Below are 27349 nucleotides of genomic sequence, written 5' to 3'. Positions count from 1 at the left end.
GTCCCCACCACCTCAGTGAAGCCCACCGTGACACCAGAGCTGCACCAGGAGCCTGCAGGCTCGGTGTCCCTTTGGGTGAGCACCTCCTCGGCCGAACAGAAAGGATGGGGAGAGTGCCACGGGCTTGGGGGACATCGCAGACCGCTCTGTCTCACCCGGCTGGGCAGCAGCAGGACCTGAGCACCCCACGGGGGCTCGCGGGTATTGGCGCACCCCACACGTGGGTGCTGGTGGGGGTCCCGCGGGGTGCCCCTGACCGTGTTTACGCCCTGCCCGCGTTGCGGGGCAGCTCCGGAGCCGCGGCCGCCCCGTCCCGCCGCGCTGCGGGACTCGCCCCATCACCACGCGTGACCGTTCCCGCGGTGCCTCTCGGGCGGGGCGCGAAGTTTGGCAGTGACGTCAGGGGCGGGGCGGGGCTCTCGGCGGGGGGCGGGCCCCCGAGGTCCCGCCCCCCCAACTTGCCGCGCCGGGCGCGCGGGGCCGCGCCGCGACGGACCGACGGCTCGGCTCGACTCGGCTCGGCTCCGCACCGGCCCCGCGCGGAGGGAGCGAGGGAGGGGCGTGCGGCCCCCCCGAGCGGCGGCCCCGGGCCGCGGCCCCCCTTTGCGGTCGAAGAGGCGTGCAGGTGAGAGCGCCGCCGCGCCGGGACAGAGCCGAGCAGAGCCGGTCCGGTCCGTGCCGTGCCGCGGGCGGGGGGGGGGGGGAGCCAGGACCGGGATGGGGGCGTTGATGGGACTTGGCACTTGTGGGCTCGGGGCTGTCCCCCACGCACCCCCCACCCCCCCATCCGCGGTGGCCCGGGACATCGCGGCCGGTCCGTGCTCGGCTCCGTGCGCGCTCCGACGGCCGCCCGCTGCTGCCCCGTCCCTGCCGGCATCCCGCGTCCCGCAGACCCCGAGCCCCGACGGGGGCCCCGAAGTCCGGCTCCCCCCCGCGCCTCCCCGCTCGCCGCCCCCGTGCCGCTTCTGCGCGGAGCCCGGAGAGCCCCGTGACGGGGCAATGATGCTGGAGACCCTCGCCCCGCTCTCCCGCCGCCGGGCGTTTCCTTCTGGGTCCATGCTCCTCTCCCTGCAGCCCGCTCCCTTCCCGCTGCCGCATCACTCCGAGCCGGCCCCTGCCGAGACTTCGCCCGCGGTGCGCGGCCCGGGCCGCCCCTCCGCACTATCCCGGGGCTCCCCCCGCCAGCCCGGGTGCTCCTGCGGCCAGCGGGCGGCTGGCGCAGCCCCTCCGCCTGCCGTTGCCCGGCTCCCCCCTGCGCCAGCAACACTTCGGTCCGTCTCGGCCCGGCTGCGGTTTCTCGCTCTCCGCGGTACATCCTCTACCACAGATGTTGGGAGGAATGGGGGGCGACAGCGGGGACCCCCGACACAGACTCGTCCGGGGCAGCTGCAGGTGGAAGCGGGGCCGGGGCAGGAGCCCGGCCGGGGGTACCCGCGCCGTGGGGCAGATCCGGGGTTCGGGGGGCTGGGGGACCCCGCTGGTGAGGGCTGTGGGGCTGCGTCATCTCTTCGTGCCGTCCGCACCCAGCCACCCACTTCCCCGCTATTGTCTTACACCCGCTGTTGCTTCTTGCTCCCAAATTAGATGCTTCAGCGGGGGGGGATGTGCGCGGGTGCCGGTGCAGCACCCAACCTCCCCCCCCCCCCCCAGCACCCCGGGGAGGGAGCACTCCCCTTTCACCCACTGCTTGCCTGGGTGCCCCTGCCATAGTGGGGGTACTCTCACCTGTGGGGTGCAGGTGTTGGCCCTGATGTAGGGCTGGGTGCCAGCCTCCCTTGTGGGGTACCCGGTGTACAGTGAGCCATGCCTCAAGCCAGCCTGGGACCAGCAAGGGTGCCGGTGCTCAGCCCCAGCAGGATGGGTCCCTGCTAAATGAACGGGAACTAATTTTATGAGCGCAGATTAGCTGATCACTCGCAGAGACAGCAATAAAATCCTGATATATCATCCCGCCCGGGTCCCCTTCCTGGCTAATCCTGGCATCACGCCATTGGCGCTGGCAGCCTGCCCGCAGGACAGCCTTACCCCTGCCAGCACCGAGCCTGCCACCACACCAGCAGCTGCCGGGACAGCCCTTGTGCTCCTCTGCTGGGCATGGTGGCACGGCAGAGCTGGTGTCATGCAGCACAGGGTCATGGAGGTGCCAGGCAGGGCATATTTGCTGGGAAGGCTGTTGGATGTGATGAGCGTGGGCTGGAAAGCCTCAGCCGGTCTGTGCCATGGGTAAGGGTGTCCCATGGGTGCTCTGCTTCTCTTTTGGGACTGAGTGCACCCTTAGCGGGATAGGGATGGGTGCTTTTGCCCAACATGGGCTTTTCGGCAGGAGGGTGCCTGGGTGTCGGGTAATGTGGGAGCACCCATCCTGCAAGCATTGCTCAGGCAGACACAGAGGCAAGTCAGCCCCAAGGGGTGGAAGCAGGAAGGAGCATGCCCCCATTCTCTGGCTCACTGCACCCACATCCCACCCAGGTTTGGGGTCAGTCACCCTAGGGAGTGCTCAGGTGCATGTCCTGGGTGCTGCAGGCAGGATCACCTTCCTCCTGGGGCCTGCGTGGCAGGAACGGTGCCGTGCACCCGCAGGTGGGTCGAGCGCTGCTGGGTGCTGCCCGTCCCTGCCCCCTCCTCCCAAGGATGTGCCGCTTTCTGCATCTCCAGCTCCCATTGCCATAGCAACAGGCTCGGCGCTTGGGTACCCGTGATGCCGACTCCGCATCCCGCACTGCCATCCTGCCCGTGGCCCGCCAGGGCCCAGGCATTGCTGCCATGGCACTACATGATGAGGCGGGCACAGCACAGTGTGGTGGTTCAGGAACTTCAGGATCGGGCAATGTGTGCCCTCAGCGTTGTGCCAGCATCCCATTGCAGGGCCCCACTCAGGCCCTTCCAAGAGGGCTAGTGGAGCTAGGTAGCCCTGTCTCCTTCTGAGCCATCAGAAAAGAACATCTGCTGAGATTTCCTCCCAGTAACAGGATGGGAAAGGGGAAAAAATTACTTTATGGGGCCCATTTTTTGCTGGAATGCGTCTTAGCAGGGTCTGGCTTTGAAGGGTTCCTAGTAGGAAAGCAAGGGGCAAAATGTCCTTCCTAAAGGGCTGGAGGAGCCAGTGTGTTCCATGGCTGGTGTTCTGTCTGCTGCCAAACCGGGGTGCTGCGGTTGGGCCACTGCAGCTATTAGGGGACAGGGAGTTGAGGCTGGTGTAACTCATTGCACATGTGATGTTGTGTGGCGATGCTCTGCTGGCGGAAGAAGAAATGTCAACGTGGGGCACAACTGGGCTGAGAAATGAGAAAGGGTCTGTTCTCCTCTGCTGCCTCCCCAGTGTGTGCTCCGAGCTCTGCGCTAGCCCTGGCTACTTAAATCATTACCGATCTGCAAACAGGGGCCAGAAGGGCTGGCCACCGGCAGCCCGAGCCCCAGCAGAGCAGCTGGATGCCACAGTGCTGAACATACATTGGTGAGGCTGGGCATGTGGTGGCCAGCGGCGGCCAAGAAGCACCAGCAGCCGCTGCGCTTTGATAGGCTTCACATTAATTAGTACAGCTACAGGGGCTGGTGGTGCTGGGTGCTCAAAGCCTCTCCCTGCCCTGCCAGCACCGGGCCCTGCGATGCCGTTTGGCTGCGTGACGCTGGGAGACAAGAAAGATTATAACCAGCCGTCCGAGGTGACCGACAGATATGACCTGGGCCAAGTCATCAAAACGTGAGTTGGTCCCTTCCCGGACCCACGGTGCCTAGGGGACCCCAACCCCCTGCATGTCCTGAGCTTAGCGGGGGGGGGGGGGATGCTTTCAGGGTGCTGCTCCCCAGCTGGGATGGGCAGGGTGCATTTTGGGGTGGCTGTCCCCTCCTTTGTCCCTCTCACTGGTGGGCACTCACCACCACCTCTGAGGAAGGCAGCTGCTGCCAGCTGCAGCTGGGTGGCTCCCCATATCCCTCCCCCCAACATTGCAGGAATCCTGCATGATCCTAGCTCCCCCGAGCACTCCAGGAAGCAGGAGGGCTCTGCTCCAGCAAAAGAAAGTGCATCTGGGGGTGGGAGCGGAGCGCTTCTGCTTCTCCCCAACTTTTACTGCCGTGCTGGGGGACCCTCTAGAAAGCGCTCCAAAACCTGGAACCTTCAGACTCAATGAGAGTGGTTTGACCCCAAAATATGCACCAACATTTTTCCCATTGGCCTCTAAAACACTGGGACCACATGGCCGTGGGTCACACCTGGCAGGGTTACACTGGGCATCTTGTTGGGTGCTGGCAGAGCTCTGCTCCAATCTTTGGGCAGCCTGTCCCAAAGCCCATGGGTCTCAGCTTCCATGCACCTAGGGCAGATGCCACAAGGGTTTTGGCACAGCCAAGGTAGCTGGAAAGCCAAAGGCTTTGTTGGAGCGGTGCTGAGGTCCGTCCCCCCCGCCCCCATCCCGGGGGCTTCCTGCAGCTCTGGCTTGGCTGATGGGCTGGAGCACCATTAATAATAGAACAGACCTATTGCAGCATCCCCCTGCACCAGTGCGTCTCCCCTTTTCTCTTCCTGACTGCAGCACTGACATTAATGCCGGGGTGTGCTGCTGTTCCTCCGCGGCACACGCAGCAGGTCCTGCCCTGGCTGTCATGGGGAGGGGGCCTTTTAATCAGCAAAATTCCCCCTTCCCTATAAGTTTGATTATTCCCCATCAGTTCCTTTTCACTGCCCTCTTTTCCTCCATGCTATGGAGAGGATTTTAGCCGCAGCTTCCTTCCACTCCTGCAGCATCTCCCCTTGCCGGTGGGATGGGGTGGTGCTGGGGACCACCTGAACACCTCAAGCTCCCCAGGAGGGTGATGCTGTGGGTGCTCTTACAGGGAAGAGTTCTGTGAGATCTTCCGGGCCAAGGAGAAGTCAACGGGGAAGCTGTACACCTGCAAGAAGTTTCTGAAGCGGGACGGGCGGAAAGTGCGGAAGGCAGCCAAAAACGAAATCATCATCCTCAAAATGTGAGTGCTGGGACTGGGGTTGGCTCCCATGCCGCGGAGCAAAGCAGGGACCCCCACCCATGCCCCTATTTCTCCATAGGGTGAAGCACCCCAACATCCTGCAGCTGGTGGACGTCTACATCACCCGCAAGGAGTATTTCATCTTCCTGGAGCTGTAAGTGTTAGGGGTGCAGGGGGGGCTGGCTGGGGCTGCCCCAGGGGTGGGTTTTGGAAGAGCTGCTGTTGGCAGGGCCACCGGCCGGGAGGTCTTTGACTGGATCCTGGACCAGGGCTACTACTCGGAGAAGGACACCAGCAACGTCATCCGGCAGGTGCTGGAGGCTGTTGCCTACCTGCACTCACTTAAGATTGTCCACAGGAACCTCAAGGTTGGTGGTGGTGGGGTGGGAGCACCCATGGGTGCTGGTGTGCCCCCAAGCCCGGCACTCACAGCCCCTGCTCCGGCAGCTGGAGAACCTGGTGTACTATAACCGCCTGAAGAACTCCAAGATCGTCATCAGTGACTTCCACCTGGCCAAGCTGGAGAACGGGCTCATCAAGGAGCCCTGTGGCACCCCCGAGTACTTGGGTGGGTGAGAGCCGGGTGGACAGGCAGCACAGCTGGGGTCCCAGCAAATCCCTGCTTCTCCTTGCTACCCTGGGGACCAGTCCTGGGGGCTCCCATTAGGTCCCTTCCAATGGTCATGGGTGCTCCTAGTGGATTCCCTCTGTTGCTCATCACCCGTGGGCTGATCCTGGGAGCCCCTGGTGTGTCCCTCTCCGCCCCATCACCCCAGGGGCTGATCCTGGGTGCTTCCAGTGGGTCCCTCTCGCTCCCTGTCACACCAGGGGTTGATTCTGGGTGCTCACAGTGGGTCCCATTCTCTCCCCATCACCCCAGGGGTTAATCCTGGGTGCTCCTGGTGGGTCCCTCTGCGCCCCATCGCCTTGGGGACGAGGCACCAGGGGTTGGGGACCCCAGGGCAGGGCCACTCTCTTGTCCCTCACAGCTCCGGAGGTGGTGGGGCGGCAGCGGTACGGGCGGCCGGTGGACTGCTGGGCTATCGGTGTCATCATGTACATCCTGTGAGTGCAGGGTGAGGGATGGGGTGGCTGTGGGGGCTGTGGGCCATGACCGGGGCTGAGTCCCCCAACACTGCCCCCCAGCCTTTCGGGGAACCCCCCCTTCTATGAGGAGACGGAGGAGGAAGACTACGAGAACCACGACAAGAACCTCTTCCGCAAAATCCTGGCCGGGGACTATGAGTTTGACCCTCCATACTGGGACGACATCTCGCAGGCGGGTGAGCCCCACGGTGTGGGGGGAACACATGGGGTGCCTCAGTGTTCCCCCCAGGCACTGACTTCCTCACGCTGTACCCTCAGCCAAGGAGCTGGTGACCCGCCTAATGGAGGTGGAGCAGGACCAGCGGATCACGGCGGAGGAGGCCATCTCCCACGAGTGGTGAGGGGCGGAGGGGGCAGACGGGGCACTGGGGGGGGGGGGGGGGGGCTGGTTGGGGCCGCTCACCCTTCCTCACCTCCCCAGGATCTCCGGCAACGCCGCCTCTGACAAGAACATCAAGGACGGCGTCTGTGCCCAGATCGAGAAGAACTTCGCCCGGGCCAAGTGGAAGGTGAGTGGGGGTGCCCCGTGCCTCAGTTTTCCCTCCCGGCCGACCCCAGTCCCCCGGCACGGGGCTGTCAGCCTCGGGGGTTCCCAGCCCCAGCGAATCCCGCAGCCTCCAGCAGGCATCTGCGGTGGGGAACCCGACTCCGCGGTGAGGGGCCCGGGGGCAGCGGAGCACCCGTGCCCGACGGCTCCTTGCCTCTCCCCACGCAGAAAGCGGTGCGAGTGACCACGCTCATGAAACGCCTGCGGGCGCCCGAGCAGGCGGAGACGGGCCCGGCCTCGGCTTCGGCCTCGGCTTCGGGTCCGGCCCGGGCCGCGGGTCCAGCCTCGCTCCTTGCCCGCGCCGCCGCCGCTGCCAAGGACAATGCGGCCTCCGCTGCTCCCAGCCCGCCGCCCGCCGCCGCGCAGCCCGAAGCCCCCGGCACGCCGCCCGCCGAGCCCACCACGTGTAACGGGGAAGGGGCTGCCGCCGCCGCCGCCGAGCCCCCCAGCGAGCAGACCGGCTGAGCAGCGGCGGCCCCGGCACCCCCCTTTGTACATAGCCCCGGCATGGCCCCCGCGCCCCCGCCTGCGCCCCCTTTTCTACGTGCCCCGACGGAGAGCCGGCCGCGGGGCAGAGCCCTGCATGGAGCCCGTCCGACCCGCCCCCCCGGCGGCTTTGCCGGTCGGTCTGTCCGTCCCTGCCCCGTCCCGCTCTCTCAGTCTGTCCCCCGCCGCCGTGTCTCGTCCCCCCCCATCCCGCCCCGGGGATGTCCAGCAGAGATACGGGGCAGCCCCCCCCGGCCGCACGCCCCGCAGGGCTGGGGTGGGGAGCTTCGCGCGGAGCCCCCCAAACACACATGCATGTGCGGGGCCGCGGGGGGGGCCCGGCGGGCAGAGCACCCGGTACCCCCTCTCCAACCCGGGGGGCGCGTTGCAGGGGCGAAGGAGCACCGGGAGCCATTCCCCAACACCCCCCCCCCCCCCCCCCGCGTCGTGCCTGGAGGATCCCAAATGTTCCCCCCCGGCTCCCCCCCCTCCCGGTCGCCGCTTCCCTCCCTCGCAGCTGCATGCCTGCAGGGCCGGCTCTGCCTGCGGCTGCCGCCGCGCCCCTCCTTCTCCCCCCACCCCAGGCTGTATCTGGCAAATAAAGACCCCGCTGAGGACAAACTGAGACAGCACCAGCGCCGCCTGCACCGTCTCTCTGTGGGGCGCGGGGTGCCGGCAGCTGGACGGGATAAGTAACGGCCGCGGGGTGCCTCCCCCCCCGACCCCCCGTTAGGCTTCAGCGTACACGACCGGAGAGACCCGAGGGAGCGGCGGGCGTAGAGACCCGGCGGCGCGGCCCGCAGGACACGCCCCCCCACCGAGGCTCCGCCCCCCCCGCTTCTCCTCTCTCCCCTTGAGGTCACATCCGCACCGGGCCGGAAGCGGCGGGTGCGCGGCCGTATTTGAACGGCGGGGTACCGCGCGGCTGCCGCGGTCGCGGGTTCGTGTCCCGCTGGGGCCGCCCGCCCACCCGGCCCCGCCATGCCCATCCGCGCACACTGCACCATCTGCTCCGACTTCTTCGACAACGAGCGCGACGTGGCGGCCGTGCCCTGCGGCCACACGTTCCACTACGTCTGGTGAGCGCGGGCCTGCGAGGGGGATGTGGGCGTTGTGTTTTCCGGTCCCGCCGCGGTACCGGTACCGCCGGCTCCCGTTCTCGCTCCGGTTGCCGTCGCTCTGATGCGCCGTTTCGCTTTGCAGCGGCACCCGGTGGTGCCGTCAGCCCGCGGCCTCCCCACTGCGGAGCCGGCAGGTTGCTCCGGGCAGGGTGTGTGTGCGGAGGGGCCGGTGCCGTGCTCCCGCTGCGGGTGTTCTGGAAGTGCTGGTGTCGAAAGAAGCGTTTCTCGGTCAGAAATAAACGCTGTGTGCGGGTAGGGAGCGGCTGTTTGCTTCCCGGGGCCGGCCGCCTCTTGACCAGGGGCACAGCTCGGGCTTGCGCTCCTCGAACGGCCGGCGGAGGAGGAGGAGCTTCCAAAGGAAACCTGCCAGCTCCAGGTTGTTGCGGTGCTCCAAAAATAAACCCTTCTGAGCGTGACGTGATGCCTTGGTTGCAGAATGCACTCGCAGCTCTCCCGGGGAGCCCGGCAGGTTGGTGTTCATCATCGCGGGGCACAGCGGCCCAGGCTCCCTCCCTCCACAGATGTGTGTTTGGTGTCAGCAGCACCCTTTGGAGCTGACCCTGCTGGGGATCTCAGCTGTTGTATCCTGATACGGCAGCTCCTGCGCTGTTCTTTGTGGCGATCTGAGTGCTCCTGCAAAGCTCTGGTTATTCAGAGGCTCTTTCCTAGGGAGATCTGAGTGCTGTGAAGGCTCTGCCCTGGTAAAGATAAGCTCACGTGCTAAATTCAGCTGGGAATTGTCTCGGGGGTGAAGGAAGGGTGCCTGTGCTGCAGCACAGTGTTCCTGTTAGCTGCACCTCTGGACTAAATGCTTTTTCTGGTTTTAGCTGTGAAAAGGAGGTGCATCCTGCTGTCTTCTGGTGAGCCAGGGGGCTCTGGGAGCAGTGCTCCTAGGGTTTAAGGATTGACCACGTGTTTCTTTTCCTTTCTCAGTCTGATCCAGTGGTTTGACACAGCACCTAGCCGGACCTGCCCGCAGTGCAGAATCCAGGTAAAACCATCCCCTGCGTACACCTCTCTATGGCACAACTCTCTGCAGATGCCCTCAAGGAGCTGTGGCCTAGGCCTGGGGTGGTGTGAGGAAGAGGCTTAGGGTATGAAACACAGTTTTCTGTCACTTCAGGCTCTCCTTAAAGGGTCAGAGAGCGATCTCCCTTCAGCAGCCATTCCAATCAGAGGGGTGGTCTGGGGGTGCCCTGCTGCTGTTCCTGTTGTAGCTTTTCCAGAAAGGGTCTCTAGGTTTTCATGGCTTTTATTTAGGCTGAGTAAGCATTGTCATAATGATGGAAAGGGCTGGAAGGGGTTAATCAGGCCAGGTTAATCCGACTTGTGTTTCTGGAGTACCCTACCCCTTGCCATCAGGTAAGCAGCCCCTTCTGCTGCATGTGGTCCTTGTAATTGAGGTGCTTTGCAGCACTTGGCTCTTTATTGAGCATAGCAAAAGCTGGAGAGGGAAGGAGGGATGTGAAGGAAGGATGTGCTTCTGAGACGGGAAGCCAAGGCTTGGGAATCCAGTGGCTTAATTGGGACCTGAACTTCTCTGAAGTCCTTTGTGTCACCAGCCTTGATGCTGCCAGTAGGTCTTGGTGTGTAGCGGCTGCAGGAGATGTTGACGCACACTCAGATGTGGGTTTTCAGGCAGCTGCAGCTTGGGATTGTTCTGTGTTCGTGCTTCTTTTTTTCTCTCAAGGTCTTGGCCCTTGTTCCTTCCCTGACTTGTTGATTCCCTCTGTTCTTCACTGCCTCTTACATCTCTGGGTTACCATGGAGTTATCGCGAAATAACATCTCATGTAGCAGTAACCATGCAATTAGCTGGTGTCATGACTGTATATAATACTTAAAACACAAAGCTGTAACTGCATGGGGGAGGTGTGGAGAGCTATCAAATTCAATTACAGCACCTTCTGCCTGCAGAAAGCATCACGTACTTCTGTCTTAGGATTTGGCATCATGTTAGCTCAGCGTCAGCTGCTTGGGCCTTAGCTGCCAGAGAACAGACTGCGCTTGATTCAGAAATGCCTGAATCTTTCTGCTGCAGCTCAGGAGCTTGGCTGGAGTCGCGCTCACAAAACTGAGTGGGGGGGTCTGCTGCTCTTCTGATGAGCCAAAGCAGAGCATCGTCACTAACGGCATTGAGCACGTGATCTGACTTGTCTTTCATGGCCTTGTGACAAGATGGTACCTTTTCCACCCTCCATCTGTCTTCAATATCCGTTGTGTTTCTGTATCTGTGCCCATCAACCTCTTCTGTCTCCTGTGTTTAGGTTGGCAGAAAACACATCATCCATAAGCTGTTTTTTGATGTTGCCTTGGAGGAGCAGGCAGTGCCGGATGCAGAGACCTTGCAGGTAATTTGGCTATGTGGATCTGTTGTGTGATGCTTCAGCACCCTGAGATCATGGTCTGGGCTGCCCATCCTCTGCCAGCAGCTGCTTCCTGAGCTGGTGCTTACAGTGCTGTGCTCATGTTTCAGATCTGAAGCACATCAGTGTCTCCTGCCTGTCTCTGTTCTCCCTCTTGGTGCTCACCCAGTCTCAGCCCTGTTGCAAGGAAGTCTCCATACGGTGGTTTAAGAGCTCCCCCTGACCAGGACTTGTGAAGCCTCCTCTACTTCAGTGCTCTTTCTTCTGGTTCTCACCTTGCCTGGAAAGCTCCCAAAGCAGCACCAAGCAAACATCCACCTGCCGCTTCTCCCTTGGTGTGCTGAAGCCTTGGGGATGAGGCTACAGAGCTCTTCCAAAAGGCAGCAGAAGGAAAATCCCAAATGCAGTTAATTGCTGCTAGTGTCTGTGGCTTGGTTGTGTGTGAGGTCTTCTTACCCCTTCATTAGAGGAAGTGCCCTGTCCTCACTTGCGTGCAGGTGGGCTTGTTTGCACAGACTGTAAGGAAATGGGACAGGGTGGTGAGAGTCATGGTTCCCCAAGAGAGATTAGAAATAGATTGCCTGAAGCTGCACCAGCAGTGGTGACAGTGCTGAGGCTGGTCCCTGGGGAGGATCCTGGCTGGAGCTGGTTCATGTTCTCTAAGCTCCACTTTTAGGTGTAGAGAGCTGGGGGTGAGAAGGGATGAATGCGCAGGGGCTGTTCCACTGTTCCATGTTCTCCTCCTTTGCTTAGCGTGGATGAAACATGGCTCCTTATGTCTTGGAGTTGTCCCAAAAAAGTAACTGGTTGACCTTGGTATAATGGGATGCTTGTACCCTCTCATGTTTAGAATCAGCATGTGCAGCAATTACCATAATTAGCAGTTGCCATGACAATGCTATATGTATATCGTATGTTTTTAAAATAGAGCCAGCCAGACTATAATGTCAGCAGCACTGCCGTTCTCCAAGATCGCTAATAGAGGAACTGCAGGCTGAAGTGTGTGTGCTGAGGAAATGAAGATGCATCTCTGGGCACTTGAAGCTGTGTTCCTTAGAAGCAAAGCAATGGCTTGGAGCAGATAAACATTGCCTTTAGTACATACTCCGATCTGCTCTCACAAATGTAAATACATGAGTGACTCAGAAATGGGTTGACTGGAGAAAATTGCCCTAGAAAAAGCTTTCTTTTCCCTCTCACCCCCACCCCAGGATCTAAGATGGGCTCCTCCAGGCAGGCTGTGCTGAAGAACTGCTCCCGTGCTCAAAGGCAGGATTGTGCAGCCACCCCTGCACAACAAGCTTGATGGTAACTCATCATCTCCTACACAGTTTGCTGTGTGGCTGTCAGAGCAGCATCTGGCCCCGAGTGTGCAGCTTTCCTAATGAGAGTGCTGAGGTCACTCTAAAGGCAACCAAATATTTTTGGTGTAGATTAGCATAGTTAGCTTGTATGGGCGTTTACTGCCTCATGCACTGATTCGGCTTGCTGCTGGGCTGATGCTGGTTTGTTACACATTTCATGTGTGCTGCCTTGTTTCTGAATGACATGGAGCACCTTAAGAGCATGGGTGACTATCAGGGGTGGGATTGGATTTAATGTCTATCTAGTCTGGAGTGATGATGGGGTATCTGTGTGGGTAGAGATACCCACATCACTGTCTCTATGGTGGGGTATCTGATACTGGGCAGGGCGGCAGTTCAGCAGAGCAAACACATGGTGGGCAATCCCCCAGCTCTTTAGAGGCTGAGAATTGGTGACATCCTCAGCCAGAAGTGATTTCACCTGAAAAAGCCTCCAAACACAGGGTTTGTTGCCAACCACTGCCTGTCCCTCCAAGAGCCTGGGCATAGAGTGGTACTTCGCTCTGAAATCAACTGGAGCTATATCTCTGCAGCCTGCAGATGTTCTGAAATGAGCATTTGGCCTCCTTCCATGGAAAGGTTGGGCTGGGGCAAGGCAGTGTGCTAGGAAGCAGAATATTAGCTGTGGTCCTCTTGGGGCTCTGAAGAAGTGGTGGCAGGGCTGCTTTGCTTTGCTTTCCATCACCAGCATCAGCTTCAACTGAAACACTGGAGGGGACTTAGTTCCCTGGAGTAGCTGCAGACCACAGGCTGAACGCTGCGACATGCCCAAGTGTTTTTGGGTGCTGAGCCTGGGTTTATCCTGTGTTGCTTTTAAAGATGGTCCTTGGTGATTAGAACAGCCTCCATGTGGCTGTTTCCAGAGTGGGAAAAGTGTGAGGTTTTGCGTGTAGCGCTGTGGTGAGGCCATCTGGAACCTGATGCTTCCAGTTGCTTGTGATTTGGGGAGCAGACAGCCCTTCTTCCAAAGGAGACTAGGAGACTTTGTCTTGTTCAGCCAGGTGAAGAAGAGGAAAGAGGAGAATTCCTGCCTGTAAACCTGCTGGGGAGGGTAGAAACCTGGGAAGACAGCTGTCTGTGATGGGGATATATTAATTTGATCTTGGGGAAAATGTGGCCTTGTAACTCAGGCTGGCAGAGGGAGGAGAGCTTCTATCAGAGGAGTGAAAATTGGGAGCAGTCTTTAGGAGCTGTGGCGGAGGATGAGGATGAGGGATTTTGGATTAAGTTGATGAATGAGGTAATGTTACATAGCTGCCTGCAGTAGCCTGGGATTTCTTTGCTATCATGCTAATTAGCACATCTTGTGAGCTCACTAATCGTTACTGAATAGGACTCTGAGGAAGCTTCTCCAGAATAGCTTCTGCAGCAGAGCTAATTCCATGTCAGCCCTCCAGATGTTGTCCCCCCAGGGTCAAATCCAAGTCAACTCTGCTAGGTTTTCCATTTAGTCCCTCCTGCTTGCCAAGCTTTGCATCCCATATTCTCTTTCCTGCCTTTACTGTCGGTAGCAGAGCTTCACTCTGGTCCCGTCAGATCCGTGGTCACTGGCAGTGCTATTCTCAGCTCAGATTTGCATGTAGTGTTCCGGGCTGCACAGATTTGTGTGCTCTGCTTCAGTACTGTGTTGGCATTTTATTGTGGTTTTATTCCACTGCAGTTCCTGCCTGACTTGTTATGTGCTTTCCTCTGCAGTTCTCTAACACAGCTTTTTAAGTCATCTTCTGTTGACTCTTTCCTGTATATATTTGTGTCTCTCTTATTCTGTTTGTTTTTTCCCCTTTTTTAATATTATATATAGATAGCCTCTCTTTATAACCTCTCTACATTTTATTTGACTATTTGCCAGTGTTCATAATTCCTGTTGCTATAATTTAAGCTATGGGGCATTTGCTGCCTCTTTTTGATCCTTAATGAAGGCGTTGGAAGTATTTGATGTTCCTCAGAGCCTTGTGGCACCCAGGAGACATTACGCACTCTCATATTGCTATGGTATGGATTGGTTTATGGGTGATCTATTTGTGGCTGTTCAAGTAAGCTGTCAGCTCGTACCTGCTTCCTGAATGGCAGTGACTTCAGGGTCAGTCAGAACGCTGGCTGGTGCCTTTGGGCTGTGTGCTGGGTGACCTTCTCAGGTGTTTGGACATACCCTCCTGTCTCCCACCAGCACCTGATTCAAGTTCACTTCAGTTCAAAGCAACTCTCAATCCAGTTAGTCTGGCAACATCCCTGCCTTATTGCCTTGTTTAGGTAAAACATTATAAAAATTGCTCCTGTCTGATTTCCTGTGTTTCCCTGAGAGCCTTCCAAAATTATTCAGCTAAAACAAGATGACTGACAGTGTGAGAAATACAAGGTTGACAAGGCTAAGATGAAACTGCGATCTTCTCTTCTCCCTCTGAAGGATGCCAGTTGGAGGTGCTCTTTGCATACCCTGTGATAGTACTTGCTTGTAACTTGGTGCTTGCCACTACCGCCGTTCCCTTCTTAGCACCTGGCTGGTGCAGATGTCCTGCTGAGAAACCTCTTGGGTTCCTTTAGGATGTGGTGAAAGCTTCTCTTTCCTAATTGGGTTTTCTGTGTTGTGTTTCAGAATGAACTGGACAAGGTGAAGGCTGAGCTCTCTGTGAAAGGTGAGTTCCATCTGCCTACGGGGGTCAGCAGTCCATGATCAGCAGGTCCTGGGCTCTGCCTGCGCTAGGTGGCTTGCCCAGGCCTGAGGAGCCCCTAAGCAGAGCCCACCCATCTCTGTAGCTGGGGGTATGGTGCAGGCTGCCTTTTCTAAAGGTGGTGAGACCACCTAAAGCTGGACAAAGCTTGTTTGACAGAGCCAGAGGCCAAAGCCTGGCCTAGCTCTGCTGTAAGCGGGGAGCTTTCTGCAAGTGTGGAGACATATATGCAGTTTTCTTGCTCCTCTTCCTAATCACAAGCTCCAGCTATATCTGGAGCAGGCTTGCTGAAAGCAAAACCCTTGGTTTGCTCACTGGGAAACTCACAGCTGCTCATGGTAAAGCCTTGTTCCCTCCAACAGATCTAACTGCCCAAAAGCAGCAGTGGGAAGGCTTTGGATGTGTTTGGCTGTTGCAGTGCCACATGTGTTGCGTGAAGAGCAGACGGAGTTCAGTGTGTGAGCTTCCATTTCCCCATCTTTAATTTTAGAGGATGTTTGAGGGAGGCAGGAAAAGCAAAAGCCCTGGAGACTTGTCGATGGGTTTTAAGCATCGTCTGTAGGCAGCTTGTCATCAGAACATGAGTCATGAGCAGCAAAAGGAAAATGTCACTCTGAGTGACAGAAATCCAAAGACACAGTAGCAGAAGGGGGGGGAAAAAAAAGCTCTTTAAAGAATGCTGGGGGCTCACCCACGCCACAAGAGTCGTCTTTCCTCTGCCTTCCCTGCATGCACGAGACAGACATGAATAGCCAGTAGATTGAGGATTCGGTCCTTAGCCCAAGAGCAGAATTGGATGGTCTGCAAGTCTCTATTCTGAGGCCTGTTCTCTTGCCAGCTTAGTTGAGTTTAGTGACTTGGTAGAGAGCCAGATCTTCTGGGGAAGGTGTCTGGGATTCTTGCTAGGATGTTATCCAAGAAAAACTGCTCGAAGGCCTGCTCATCTTCTCGGCTTCTGGTAAGTAGAGGTTGGATTTGACATTCCCAGTCCCATTCTCTTTTCATATTGGAAATGAGAAGCTCCTTCCCACCTCCTGCCTCATTTGCTGCGGGCACTCTGCTCTCTGGTGGTTCTTGTGTATAAATTCTTCACTTTAAAGATGTGCTCTGTGCTGTGCGCTGTAGAGGAGCTGTGTAATTGCCAGTCACTGATCAGCTTGCAAATGGCTCTGGAGGTGCTGAGCTCTGAGCAGACCCAGCAGGCGCTGTGGGAGGCACTCTGAATGAGCTGGAAACTAATTCCTGCAGCATGGGGAGGTTCGATTCCTGCCATCTGCCTCTGGGCAGCTGGGAACGGAGGAGGGGGAAGCCCAAGCTCTTTTGGTGGATGTGGAGTCCCTGCAAATGAAGGGGGGTGCCTCCAGGCTGTGCTGCCTCTGGTGAGGAAGGGTTATTCACATCAATGGAGAGAAAAGGTTTTGCTAAGGAACAAATGTTTCCCATGGCAGCTCTGTGCTTCTGCTGGGATAGGCTCCTCTCTTCTTCCCCAGTGCCATGTGTCTCTTTTACTGTTGCATCGAGCAATGAAGCTTGCTCTGCAGGTCATGCTTCCATGGGATGTGGTGGCACAATCTGAGACTGGATTAATTGCAAGGAGAAGAAGCCCTTTTGGAAAGGGACTGATTGGCTTCCCACTACTGCCAGGCTGCAGCCATGGGCAGTTTGGGCAAAGGCAAGAGATACTGAGCTGAAGACTTTAATCTGCTCTCAGCAGGGTTAGAGAGGTTCCCTCACTGCCTTCCCTCACTGCCCAACTGCTGCAAGCTTTCCATCGATGCTAGCTGCTCCCTGCTTAGGTCTGTCAGCTTCTGATGGTGGTTGTTGCTTTTTGTGATGTTCTTTCCTTGCCTTAACAAATCAAATTGAATTCTGGTGGTGTTTTACACCACCTTCTCTCCTGTGGTCAGAGGCATGTGCTTTGTTCCTGGATTGTGTGCATGGGGAGGGACAGCAGGACTCAAAGGTTGTGCCTTGCAAAAGGTGGTCGCTCTGGGGAGTCTACTTGAGCTGTGGCATGTCCTGTGAAGTCCCCAGTGCCCAGCAGAGCTCTGCTTTACTGCCTCTTCCCCTTTGACATAGGTGCAGCAGCGTGGTGGATCACTGCGCACAGCTGCCTGACAGCCCAAGAAAGGGCTTCCTGATACAGAAGACTACACGTGGAGAGGATGGGCTCGGGGCTGTACTCTCCACCTCTGTGACAGCTCAGTGCAACTAGAGAGAAAGGCTTTCCTTGTGCAAGCCTGGCTTTGAGAGCATGCAAGAGTTAAGATGCAGCAGCGTAATGCTAGCAAGGCTGGCACTGGAAAGCTATTAAAGGGAATTTTTTATCTTTAGTAAAGAAAATCTTGAAGCCTGCTGGCAGTGGGAGAAGCAAGTGCTCAGTATAGACCCTGGTGGAGACAGCACTTGGGGAAATGTGTCTCTACAGGAACAGCCACCTCCTAGCAGCCTGGAGCCTGAGACCGCAAGCAGTGTCTTTGTCATGCTCCTGCTGCTGTGGGGCAGCTGAGGTCTGGGTTTCCAGGCCATGACCTTTTTCTTTTTTCTTTTCCAGAGAAAGAAAAGCGGGAATGCCAGGCAGTTGTGGATGGGCTGAGGGACACTCTGGATGTGCGCAATGCCACTATAGAGTCGCTCCAGAAGGTGCTCGGAGAGACAGAGATGTTGTGCTCCTCTCTCAAGGTACCTTTCCTTTCCCGGCAGGACTTCAGCTCTAACAAGTGCATGGTCAGTGTTCATTTTGTTGAAGAGCTCTGCAGGCCCTGCTAATAAAGGGATTGTCCTGGTGGGATTTTGAATCTGGTGCCTTGAGATGCCTGTCTCTTGATCTCTGAATGGCCAGAGGGCAACGGAGCTGGGTTTTCATTTTGGCTTTATTAATCCGAAGTGAGTGGTGTTGCTGGTCTTGAGGTCCTGTGTGTGCTCCACCTGGGGGTGATTCAGAGGTGTGAAAGCCAAGCCTGTGGTGGCCCTGGTTGGGGGGGGGGGGGGGGGGGGGGAAGAAGTCCAGCCTGGGGGTTGCTGACTGAGCCTTGCTAATGAGGTGGCAGTGCTGATCATAAAGGTAGCAGTAAGAAGGCAGAGTGGGAACTGGCCCCAGTGCCCCACTGCTGAAACGCTGGCTCCCTGCGGTCGAATGTTCTCCTGAAATGGGTTTAGGCCAGGCGGGATTCAAGGAAAATTAGTTTGTTGGTTTGATTGGAGGAGAAGTCAAACTGAAATATACGGAGGGGGAGTTGCAAGCTTCAGCTGAGTGGGATTTGATCCAGCTAACTCTCCTGTCTGTATTCTGTTGCCAGGGCTTCTGTTTAGTTAGGCTAGTAATGTGTGAAGTCCAGGGATCAAATATTCCTGTTGTGTTTCAGCGTGCAGTGACTCAGTGTGTAGTCATGTACTGTGCGTAAACAGCAAGTGGAAGAGCAGGAGCTGCTTTGTTGAGGTGCCTTGTAGTGAGCACAACAGCTTTGCCTGGCTGGGATGGGCACTGCTGTGTGAAGAGGACATGACGGTCACAGGAAGATGGGGTTCAGGCATGTGGGGTTGTGAGCTGTAGACTGAAAGGCATGAGAGGGGTTGGCTGCACTTCCTAAGATCTCTGCTGCTTGGACCTTTGCCCAATAGCCTGAACTGCATCACGTTCCTTCACCTGCAAGGCCAAGTGGTCCAGGGAGACCTCATAGATGTTGTTGCTGGGTTGTCTTGCTCATGTCACCTGCAGCTGGGCTCCTGTGGGAGGAGCCAGCCCTGGAGGTCTGCCTGACACCACCAGTGTGGGGCTGTCACAGGGCAGGAGGACAGATACAGGTAGGAATTGATGCCAGGCAGGTCTTGCTGTGAGCCAGCACAGCTTTTTTTGGTTGGTTTTTTGCCTGACCATGGGATTATATTGAGTCTGCTTGGGTGTAAAGGCAGCCCCTGTAAAGGGCCATGCCAGTGATGCTCATGGGATCCTGGGTATATCAGGATCTGGTATACCAGTGACAGGATACTCCTGTTGCTCCCTAGTCCTGCAGAAACAACTGTGACAGTGGAAGCTAGTGTTTACTGCTCAAGTCAACAACTCTGTGCTTGCCTTTCCTGCCTTGGCACCTCAGAGGATGCTCTGTGGTTATCTTGCCTGCTGCAGAACCCTCTGTGTGTGCTTAAGTCCTTTAAGAGAAGCTGGGCAGGATGGAAGGATTAGGGGCCTGGAGGTGTCTCTTTCTGTGGTGTACAGGGCATTCTAGCTGAATGCCAAGCACTGTCTTATACTGCATCATTAAAGATTAAAGCACTAAACTTCTGCAGTGAAAATATAGATTTAATTAGCCATGGTGCAGGTCAAGCCCACAGGCTGCAAACCATTCCTGTCTTCTGCTAGCACTGTCTGATGCTGCTGAACCTTTGTGTCAGAGTTTGCTGCCCTTTCAGGCATGTCTGGGGCTGGGGACTGCTCCAACCTGGCACAAAACACTGCTTCGGGGACCTGAAATGTAGAGAGCTCTGGTTAAGGAGAGCCGAAGTTGGGCTCTGCCTTAGCAAGAGTAACATGGGAGCCTGCAGCGCTGTCCCTCTGCAAAGTCCCAGCAGTTTCACAGCTGTTTGGCTCCTGTGGTAGAGAGCAGATAAAATCCTTTAACTTCTGTGTGGAAGAGAGCTTTACGAGTGATGGTCTTCTGCCAGGCACTGTGCTGAAACCAAGCCTGAGCCCTTTGCAGGCGCTGTGCAAGGTGCCCAGGCACACACCAACCTAGACAACATGGATGCATTTAAACGATGCTAATTCTGGCCAGCTTCCCCTGTCCACACTGCAGATCGGTGCTTTTCCGGCTCAGCCGAGGTTCTCTGTTACTGCTGCCTGCTACTGGAGAGCCTGGTGAGGTGATGCCTGCAGTGGGCTTACAGCCTCTCCAGGCAGGTGAGAGAAGTTCCCTGGGTGGGCGTCCGGTTTGGATGAAGTCTCCTGGAAGAGACGCACTCAGCAATTCCTATTTATGCTCTGAGCAGCTAATAGAAGGAGAATTGGGAAGGAAAATAAAAGGATCAGCTGTGCACGGAGGAGAAAGCAATAGCAAGGTTTGCTTGCTGTGGGTTTGCTTTTGACAAACTGTCACTGCGTACAGGGGACTGCACAGCCCCACAGATACTTCCAGCTGAACAGAGGCTATGGTGTGGTTTTGGCACCAGATTCACCTTGTGCTGAGCACTGAAACCCTGCAGCACTTGCAAGGAGCAGAGCTGGGGGTGCAGCAAGGAGGGAGCTAAACTCTTCATAATCCTGAGCTGCTGAGGTGGTGATAGCATTAAGAGCCAATGTGTGCTCCCAGCTGCCCGCAGTGCGCATAAGCCAGGATGTTTCTCTGACAATCCCTGGAGCCTTCCTGACGGTCTGTGTGTGCTTGCTTCTCTGCAGAAGCAGATGAAATTCCTGGAGCAGCAGCAGGAGGATAACAGAAGTTCAAAGGAGGAGGCCCGCCGCCTGCGAAACAAGCTGAAGACCATGGAGCGGTGAGATCCCAGCTCTGGGCCTTGCTGGTGGGCTGCATGCCTCTCCCCTTCTCCGGGAGGGAGGGGAGGGTCCTGCTGTGCCTGCTGCAGCCTCCACATGCTGGCTCGTCTCACCCCATGAGGTTGGAAACTGGTGCATTGTAGCAGGTCTGTCTGTGCTTTTGCCCCTGCTGTGTTTCCAGACAGTTTCAGGAGGGACAGAATCCCAGCCCAGGAATGCAGTCAGCTTCAGGGCTATAGGGCCCCAGAGCTGGGACATTGGCTCCATGTGCATTATGTGTGTGTGTGCAGCTGCCCCTTCTCTAGTCCACGTAGGGCTCTTTGTCCCTAGCAAAAAGCCCTGCCTGTGGTTGGGCAGTTGTGTCTCTTCCCCCACAACATCCAGAGTGCCTGCAGCAGGAGCTTAGGCTGCACCAGCCCCTTGGGGGGGACTCAGGGCTTCAGTTTCTCTCCCAGCTGTTTGTGACTCATGAGCTGAGGGGACCATTTCTTTTGTGCAGCATCGAGCTGTTGCTTCAGAGCCAGCGCCCTGAAGTGGAGGAGATGATCAGAGAGATGGGAGTCGGGCAGGCAGCGGTGGAGCAGCTTGCGATCTACTGTGTCTCGCTGAAAAAGTAGGTGCTGTGAGCTTGGCACTTGGCTCGTGCTGTCCTGGGTGTGCCATGGGAGAACCCTCTGCCAAGTACTAGCAGTTACATGGGCAATGTAGGGCTCTTGCTGCCTGCTTGGGCCTCCACTGGGTTTTGACTGACAGATCCTGGGGACCTAGATTGGAGCCTGTCACACTGAACTGTTCCCGTTGTCACTGTAGTGACATGTGTGTCACCATGGGAACTGTCTCCAGAGTTGTCAGTGCACCTATAAGGTGATTATTATTATTCCTTCCATTTCCCTCTCCTGCCTGGGGGGGAAATGAGTGGATGAGGGTTGCCGGCTTGTACCCTCTGCTGCACTGCACTGTGCAGCTGTGCCTCGATTGCTCTCCAGTAAGGAGGATCTGCAGTGCTGCCCTCCCCTACCTGGAAATCCATCTGGTCCTGCTGGGCAAAACCACAGCTTTTTTTTTGGGTCCGTTTTGATGGCAGCTGAATAATTGCAGCTTTGATACAAAACTGTAATGAGGCAAGTGTCCCTGTGGTGTAATTGGGAATGGATGGGCATGGCCAAGAGTGTGATGTCTCTGAAAAGTCACTTAAAGCAAAGCCCCTTCTTTGCTGCCAGCATGGAGGCTGCTCTGTTGTCTGTCTGTCTTTTCCAGTGGCAACAGAAATGTCTCTGCAATTGGCTTCCATTTTGCTGGTGAAATCTGTTCAGGCCCTCTTCTCGGGCATGGTATTCCATGCAGCTTTTGTCTTCCCCATGGTGTATTGGAATGGTTGACTCATTGTTGGGCAGTCTTGGGATACTTGAGTCTGTTCCCTAAAGGCCTTTGTGTCCCCTGGGTTTTTTCTGGTGGCTCTGCAGTTGCAGAGGGTCTAGGCTTGTCTCTGAGAAGCTCTAGCTCAGTCCTCTCACCAATGAAATGCCTCTTCTGGTATCTTTGAAGGGAATATGAAAACTTGAAGGAGGCTCGGAAGATGTCTAGTGAGATGACAGAGAAACTGAAGAAGGAGCTATTTGCTGTCAATAGCAAGGTAAAGGGAAAGTGTGAGTCCCAAGGGTGACATGGGGCTGTCAGTAGCTGTGACCCAAGCCCTCTGCAGTGACCCCCTCCCACACTGAGCACTATTTGAGTGGTACTGGTGGTGTGGAGGTGTGAGGCTGGGGTTTCTGGAGCAGGCTGTGATGCTGTGGTGAGTGAGCAGCTCCTGGGCTGCTCACTTGTCAGTCTCAGGAAGACTGGTGGGGCAGTGTGTGCAGAGCCAGCCAGAGTTTGGCAGGGAGCCTGGGCTGGAAGGCAGCAGCCTGCAGGTGCTCCGCTGCTCCCACTGGGTTCTGGAAGCAGCACTTCATCCTGCCATGCTGCCGAGCACTCCGCTGCCAGCCCTCCTGCTGCAAAACTGGGCCCACAAGAAAGATGGGAAGGGATTTGAAAGCAGCACCAGTTGAGCAGGATTTAGTACTGGCTCGGCACAGCCGCAGTAACACTCGGCCTTGTGCCTTCAGCCAACTGAACCAGGCCAGGGCTTCTGTGTGATGCTGTGCCCAGGCAGGTGAAGTTCCCGAAGTGAGGGCATGGAGGTGGCTCTGCACAGAGCCTGCCTGGGCTGGCACTGGCCTCGTCCAGAGCTTGGAGCTCCTGATGTGCCCCTGTTGCTGTGCTTCCCCTGCTCCAGGCCTGGCTGGGCTCTGTTAGCTCATGTTGGGTATTGCTTTTGTCAGTTTTGGTAGCGAGTCCCTATGAAAAGCGTGTGTGTGTAGCTTTGCTCTATGTTCCCTGGGGCATCCCCATGTGCAAGCCCACAAAGTGAGAGACTGTGGGTGGATTTGGTCTGTTTTTTGTTACTCAGCCATAGCTGTTGTCCCCTGAAATATGGAGAAGGAAGTTCTCAGATTACTGTGCTGCTCCCCAAGTGAGGTAACCTCCTACATGAGGTGCTGCTGCTGGAATCAAGCTGCTTCTGGTGGAGCTAGTGCCAAGCTGCAGTCACCAGCTTGGGTCAGGAGGATGCGAGTCAGTGCACTCAGGGCTTGGCTTGGCTGACAGAGAGCTGACTGTACCCGCACTTGTGGGCTGGCCCAGGCTCCTGAACCCACAAAGTCTCTGATGTGGTGGCAGTCCACTTCCCAATCCTTGCTCCTGGCATGTTTCCCTGTTGAATCAAGCTTGTCCATGTGCCAGTATTGCTGATGCACAACCGTTCTCCAGCCTGTGGTTTGTAATTCCTGTGCTTTGGTGTGTCCACAGTCCTGCAGGAACTCGGAATGCAGCCACCAAGTGTTAGAGCAGGGAAAAGCTGTCACCATCAGGCATAAATGCTCGGGAAATGTTATAGGAAGGGTTGTGTTGAGCGAGCAGCCCTGGAGATCCCTCTGCAGGCAGCATGAGGAAATGCTTAGGCATTCGGTTGCTCTGATACAGGAGAGATTGGTCAGACTGGCACAGGAAAGCTGAGCCCTTCAACAGGGAATAGTAGGATGTGCTGCAAAGCATGCTGCACCTGCAGGGACCTGTGATCTCCCTTATCCGAGTGTAACCAGTGCTCTGCTGTATGGGGGGGGGTTATTCTGCAGCTGCAGAAAACAGTTTTGGAGTTGGAGAAGACACAGGAGGAGTTAAAAAGCACCCAGAAGGATCTGAAGAATGCGGACAAGGAGATCTTGGTGAGCATGTTATTCCTTGGTCTGCAGTCACTGGCAGCTGGCCATGGCCTACAGCTGCAAAGCCAGGAGTTATGCTGGCTTTTGCTTGGTGACTGTTACCCAGCACATCTTGCCTTTCTTACTTGCCCACCTCTGGGTTCTACCTGATGCTGATTTATGGGAAGGGGCAAAGTATCTGCTACTAAATCATTCCTTTTCTCACTCTTGCTTTCCTTTTTCCCTCCAGAGCTTGAAGAAGAAGATAGACATCCTGCAGGATACTCTGAAGGTGCCATCCCCAACTAGAGAGACGCTCAGTCGACTAGTCTTTGAAAGGTTAGTGAAGTGCACCCCTAGATACAGGCAATGGATTGAGATGTCGGGTCCAAAGTAAGAGCTGACAGTTTAACTAGCTGTGGGAGCAGAGCTGTGCTAGTCTGGCAGGCATCACAGCAGCACAGGCGTTTTGCTCCTTGTATCCTAGTTTGTGGGCTTTTTTTTCCTTGTTTCTGACAAGGTGGTGTTTGGTTTACCTGGGAAAAGATGTGTGTTTCAGAGGGCTTGGGTTAGAATGGGCTGGGTTTTGACAAACTCTTTATCACTATGTCCCAACAAAGAAATATCCCTAAAGCTGTTCTTGTGGGTGCCTCAGAGCTGGCCTTTCAGTGAGCGTGTGCTGGTGTATGGGGGCTGAAGATCTTGGCCAGGCAGAGGAATCTAGTCTGGAAAAAGGCATCTCTTGCATATTTACCAAGTCCTTTCGTGCATAGAGCCTGTGCTGTTGCCCCAGGACAGCAGGCTGTGTTGCATACACAAAGCAGCAGTGTGCCAGGGTACACCCTGGGCTCTGGGGGTGCTGCTGTTACAGCACAGGCCATTGAGGGTGAACAGTAGTTTGGGACACTGACTATAAGCTCAGGGATTTGGAGTGTCCTTTCTGTGGCTGGTAAGCAGAGGGGGCTGTGATCCTGGTCCCACTGCTGCCTCAGCTCAGTCGTGCAGCTCTGTCTCCTCTCGTCTGCCGGTGGCAGGTGGTGGCCTCTGGCTGATGCTTTGCATGGCCTTGCAGCCCTGCTCCCGTGGAACTGCAGCACCCAAAGCTCCACCGCCCAGCCCACAGCGAGGAGATCAATCTAGATGCTTCTTTTGATGTCGACACCCCTGAACATCAGCCCTGCAGTTCTCTCTGCAGCCCTGCAAAAAGGCAGAAGCTGGATAAAAAGCCGTGAGTTTCCCCTCCTCTTTCTGCTTCCAAAGGAGATCAAAGTCTCACTTCTGTGGAAGCTGCTGTGTGAGATCAGATAGCTCTCCAGCTGCCTGATGTCGTGCTGCAAGTTTTGTCGTCATCTGCTTGGCCTTGTCTGTCCTTGCCAGCTCCACTTAAACAATGAATCTCTGCTGATTTGCTCCTTGGGCTTCTTGCAGGCCTCCTGTGGTAAATCTGGCGAAGAAGGTGCTGAAGGAAACGGTGGAGGTAAAAGGGCTACTCTTGATTTTTCTGTATCATCTCTTTGATTCCGCTGTTAATAAGGGTGGGATAAAGGACCCATTTTTCTCCGTGTAGGAGATGCTGTCACCACAGATCGGCCCATGTGTAGAACCACTGTACATGCTTCAAAGGGCTGTGCTTGCTAGTCTCTTAGAAATGCTGCCTCAGGCCTCCTGGAATTGGGCAGGAGAGGGAGGATGGGGACCCACATGCTTCTTGCTGCTTATCTTGCCTCAGATGTGCTTGGCATGATACAGCCTGGGGCTGTAGGGTCAGTGAAGGGGGCTGTTCTTCCAGGGTTGCTGGGTGCCATGTCCCAGGCACTGTTCCACATAAGCCCCAGTGGGAGGTTTGAAACTACTGTTCTTTGGCCTAAGCAGTAACGGTTACCCAGAGTAGCTGTCTGCATTGTTAGTGCTCCCTGTTTATGGACTAAATTCAGCAGATCATGCTGGTTAAAGGGCTTTTCTCATTGTTTTGTGGGACAGAACTGGGCAGATGATCCGGAGGATGATACCCTTAAAGGACTGTTGCCAGCATTCATCAGGAACTCTGTTCTCTCCAAGAAGCCATCTTCGGGTAGCTTGCTGGGTCCGCACAGGAACGTGGGCACTGTAAGTATGACTGTCCAGTTGGTGAGCATGTCAAGGGCTGGCACTGCACTCCTCTGTCCTCAGGTGACCCTGCAGGGGGAAACGAAGGAGGCTTTTACTTTGCCACAGTGTGTGGAAAATAAATCTTGGAGCGTGACCTGGCTACTTCCCAGTCCTGCAGAGCTCCAGGGATGACAGATGCTCATTCCCTTTCTGGCAGCAGACTAAATGGCGCTTTGCATCCCATTCCTCCACCTCCTTGGAGCTTTGGGTGTTTTCCTTGTATTACTGAGTCCCAGTGACAAAATCCTAAGCTGTTGCTTTGGAGCCTCAGCTTGCTGCAGAAAGTGCCCAAGATATCCAAACTTTACTAATATCCTTGGGTCTGCCTTTTTGTAAAGGTGAGGGCTTAGCATCAGTACTGAGTGCTTCCAGGTGCTTGTTAACTCCACCACAGAAGCTGCAGCCCACAAGGCTCCCTCTTTCCCATAACCAGTGTGAGAAGTAGCCAAGGCTCTGTGCTGCTGTTCCAGACTCCTTTCTTTCTCTCTTCTAGGTGCGGATGGGTTATGATGGCATGGGAGGCAGAACAAAGTTCATACAGCCTGTATCCTTTCTTGCAGCTCGCAAGGTAATAATGCTGTAGGATGTTCGTGCTCATCTTGGAGTCCTCTCCACCAACCAACAAAAAAATGGGCTAGGACCCTCAAGGAACCATTAGGTTTCTCTCCATCTGACTCTGACCAAGTCTGAGTTCAGCAAAGGCATCAAGGACCTGAACTTGCTGAGAGCAATATCAGAGGTGGCTCAGGCAGAGGTGTGGATCAGCCAGAAATCGGTGCCACTTGCAGGGACTGCCTCTGCCTTTGGAATCCCTGGGCACAGCCTCTTCCTGGCTGCCTGCTCTCCAGCCTGTCTGTTCCTGTGGGATGCTGCTGCCCTGCTGTGCATGTCCTGGTGGGCAGCCCTGCAGCAGGTGAGCAGAGGCTGGGCTGAGCTCACCCTGTGATGGGGAAGCTGCTTTTCCCTGGGGAAGTAGCTTTTCCGTGGGAAGGTGTAAGCTGTAGTTTCTGTGCCTTTCCCTGCACAGTGTCCTGGCTCTGACATGCAGGGTAGGTCTTGAAACTCTGGCAGATATCCTTAAATAACTCTTTTATGTGCCAAGGTGGGTAGCACAAAAGTGGGAAGTGTTCTTTGGCCCATGGGACAGGAGCATGCCTGAGCTCTGCTGCTGTGAGTAGGGGCAAAGACCAACCTGTCCTGCAGGGAGTCTTTCTGAGCTGTGCCCAGGGAACAGCTGGGTCCCAGGTCTGTGGTTGAGGCCCATCTGCAGCTGGTATTGGATCACTTTTGTCTCCAAGGCATTGGTTCGTACTTTCCTTGACAGTTCTACCTCTAGACAAACCTGGCAGAAATCCGTCCATTAGCAGTGAGGAGCAAGAAAAAGGTCTCCAGGCAGGTGTCTGCAGCTCCCTCCACATCTTCCTCCAGCAGCAGCCAAGCCAGACTGGACAGTTTTCTGCAGTGAGAGCAGCTGGGCAGGGTGGCCATAGCACAGACCATGCTTGCCCAGAGCCTGGCACACAAAGCAATGGGCAACCGCTGTTCTGTGAGTGGCTATGATTTGCAAAGCACCTATGCTATGTGGTGGGTGAGGCAAGTTGCCCTGCAGCAAGCAGCTGGCCTTGCAGCAAGCAGCTGGCCTTGCAGCAAGCAGCTGGCCTTGCAGCAAGCCAACAGGAGATCAAGCCTCTGGATAGTGCTTGGACTGATTTACCTCCTTCATTTTACTCTTCTTCCTCCTATTTTCATGCAGAATAAACAGGGTTTTCTCATCTTCTGCCTGCTCAGAGCTCTGCAGTTGCTGCTGCTGTTGGGCTCTGACACCAGGTCAACTGCACTTCTTGGATGCA

At 56.1% G+C, this 27349-nt stretch overlaps 2 protein-coding genes across 3 annotated transcripts; both read left to right on the top strand.

The window, feature by feature from the left end:
* The first annotated feature begins 446 nt into the window (after positions 1–446).
* On the top strand, positions 447–7737 carry CAMKV (CaM kinase like vesicle associated). Its single transcript, XM_061458242.1, has 11 exons — positions 447–625; positions 3592–3700; positions 4834–4965; positions 5045–5119; positions 5195–5333; positions 5413–5533; positions 5955–6030; positions 6112–6248; positions 6331–6409; positions 6494–6581; positions 6788–7737. Exons 2-11 carry the CDS (start codon positions 3606–3608, stop codon positions 7082–7084), a joined length of 1239 nt encoding a protein of 412 aa, XP_061314226.1. The 5' UTR covers positions 447–625; positions 3592–3605; the 3' UTR covers positions 7085–7737.
* A 171-nt stretch (positions 7738–7908) lies between these two features.
* Positions 7909–27102, top strand: TRAIP (TRAF interacting protein). 2 transcript variants are annotated; one of them, XM_061458241.1, is made up of 16 exons: positions 8132–8184; positions 9160–9217; positions 10267–10406; positions 10493–10576; positions 14549–14588; positions 17179–17306; positions 20017–20111; positions 20612–20725; positions 21658–21745; positions 23286–23375; positions 23602–23690; positions 24424–24579; positions 24780–24828; positions 25332–25457; positions 25993–26043; positions 26836–27102. In XM_061458241.1, the coding sequence occupies exons 3-16, from the start codon at positions 10404–10406 to the stop codon at positions 26962–26964; spliced, it is 1242 nt and encodes a 413-aa protein (XP_061314225.1). In that variant the 5' UTR covers positions 8132–8184; positions 9160–9217; positions 10267–10403; the 3' UTR covers positions 26965–27102. The 2 variants fall into 2 exon arrangements, with proteins under 2 accessions (XP_061314224.1, XP_061314225.1); XM_061458240.1 differs by lacking the exon at positions 10267–10406 and having other exon boundaries at positions 7909–8184.
* The last annotated feature ends 247 nt before the right edge of the window (positions 27103–27349 follow it).

The sequence above is a fragment of the Pezoporus flaviventris genome, unplaced genomic scaffold, assembly GCF_033815535.1.
Source record: "Pezoporus flaviventris isolate CSIRO_AGI_PZ_B2104156 unplaced genomic scaffold, CSIRO_AGI_Pfla_v1 ptg000026l, whole genome shotgun sequence".
NCBI classification, from domain to species: Eukaryota; Metazoa; Chordata; class Aves; order Psittaciformes; family Psittacidae; genus Pezoporus; species Pezoporus flaviventris.
This window is presented reverse-complemented; position numbering and strand designations above follow the sequence as displayed.

What these genes read in the sequence shown, in the direction of transcription:
- CAMKV (XM_061458242.1), top strand. Translation starts at nt 3,606, where the DNA reads ATGCCGTTTGGCTGCGTGACGCTGGGAGACAAGAAAGATTATAACCAG. An exon ending in TTGTCCACAGGAACCTCAAG is followed by an intron (nt 5,334 to 5,412) that starts GTTGGTGGTGGT and finishes CTGCTCCGGCAG; the next exon opens with CTGGAGAACCTGGTGTACTA. An exon ending in GGTGTCATCATGTACATCCT is followed by an intron (nt 6,031 to 6,111) that starts GTGAGTGCAGGG and finishes ACTGCCCCCCAG; the next exon opens with CCTTTCGGGGAACCCCCCCT.
- TRAIP (XM_061458240.1), top strand. Translation starts at nt 8,087, where the DNA reads ATGCCCATCCGCGCACACTGCACCATCTGCTCCGACTTCTTCGACAAC. An exon ending in AGTCGACTAGTCTTTGAAAG is followed by an intron (nt 23,691 to 24,423) that starts GTTAGTGAAGTG and finishes ATGGCCTTGCAG; the next exon opens with CCCTGCTCCCGTGGAACTGC. An exon ending in GAACAAAGTTCATACAGCCT is followed by an intron (nt 26,044 to 26,835) that starts GTATCCTTTCTT and finishes TTCTACCTCTAG; the next exon opens with ACAAACCTGGCAGAAATCCG.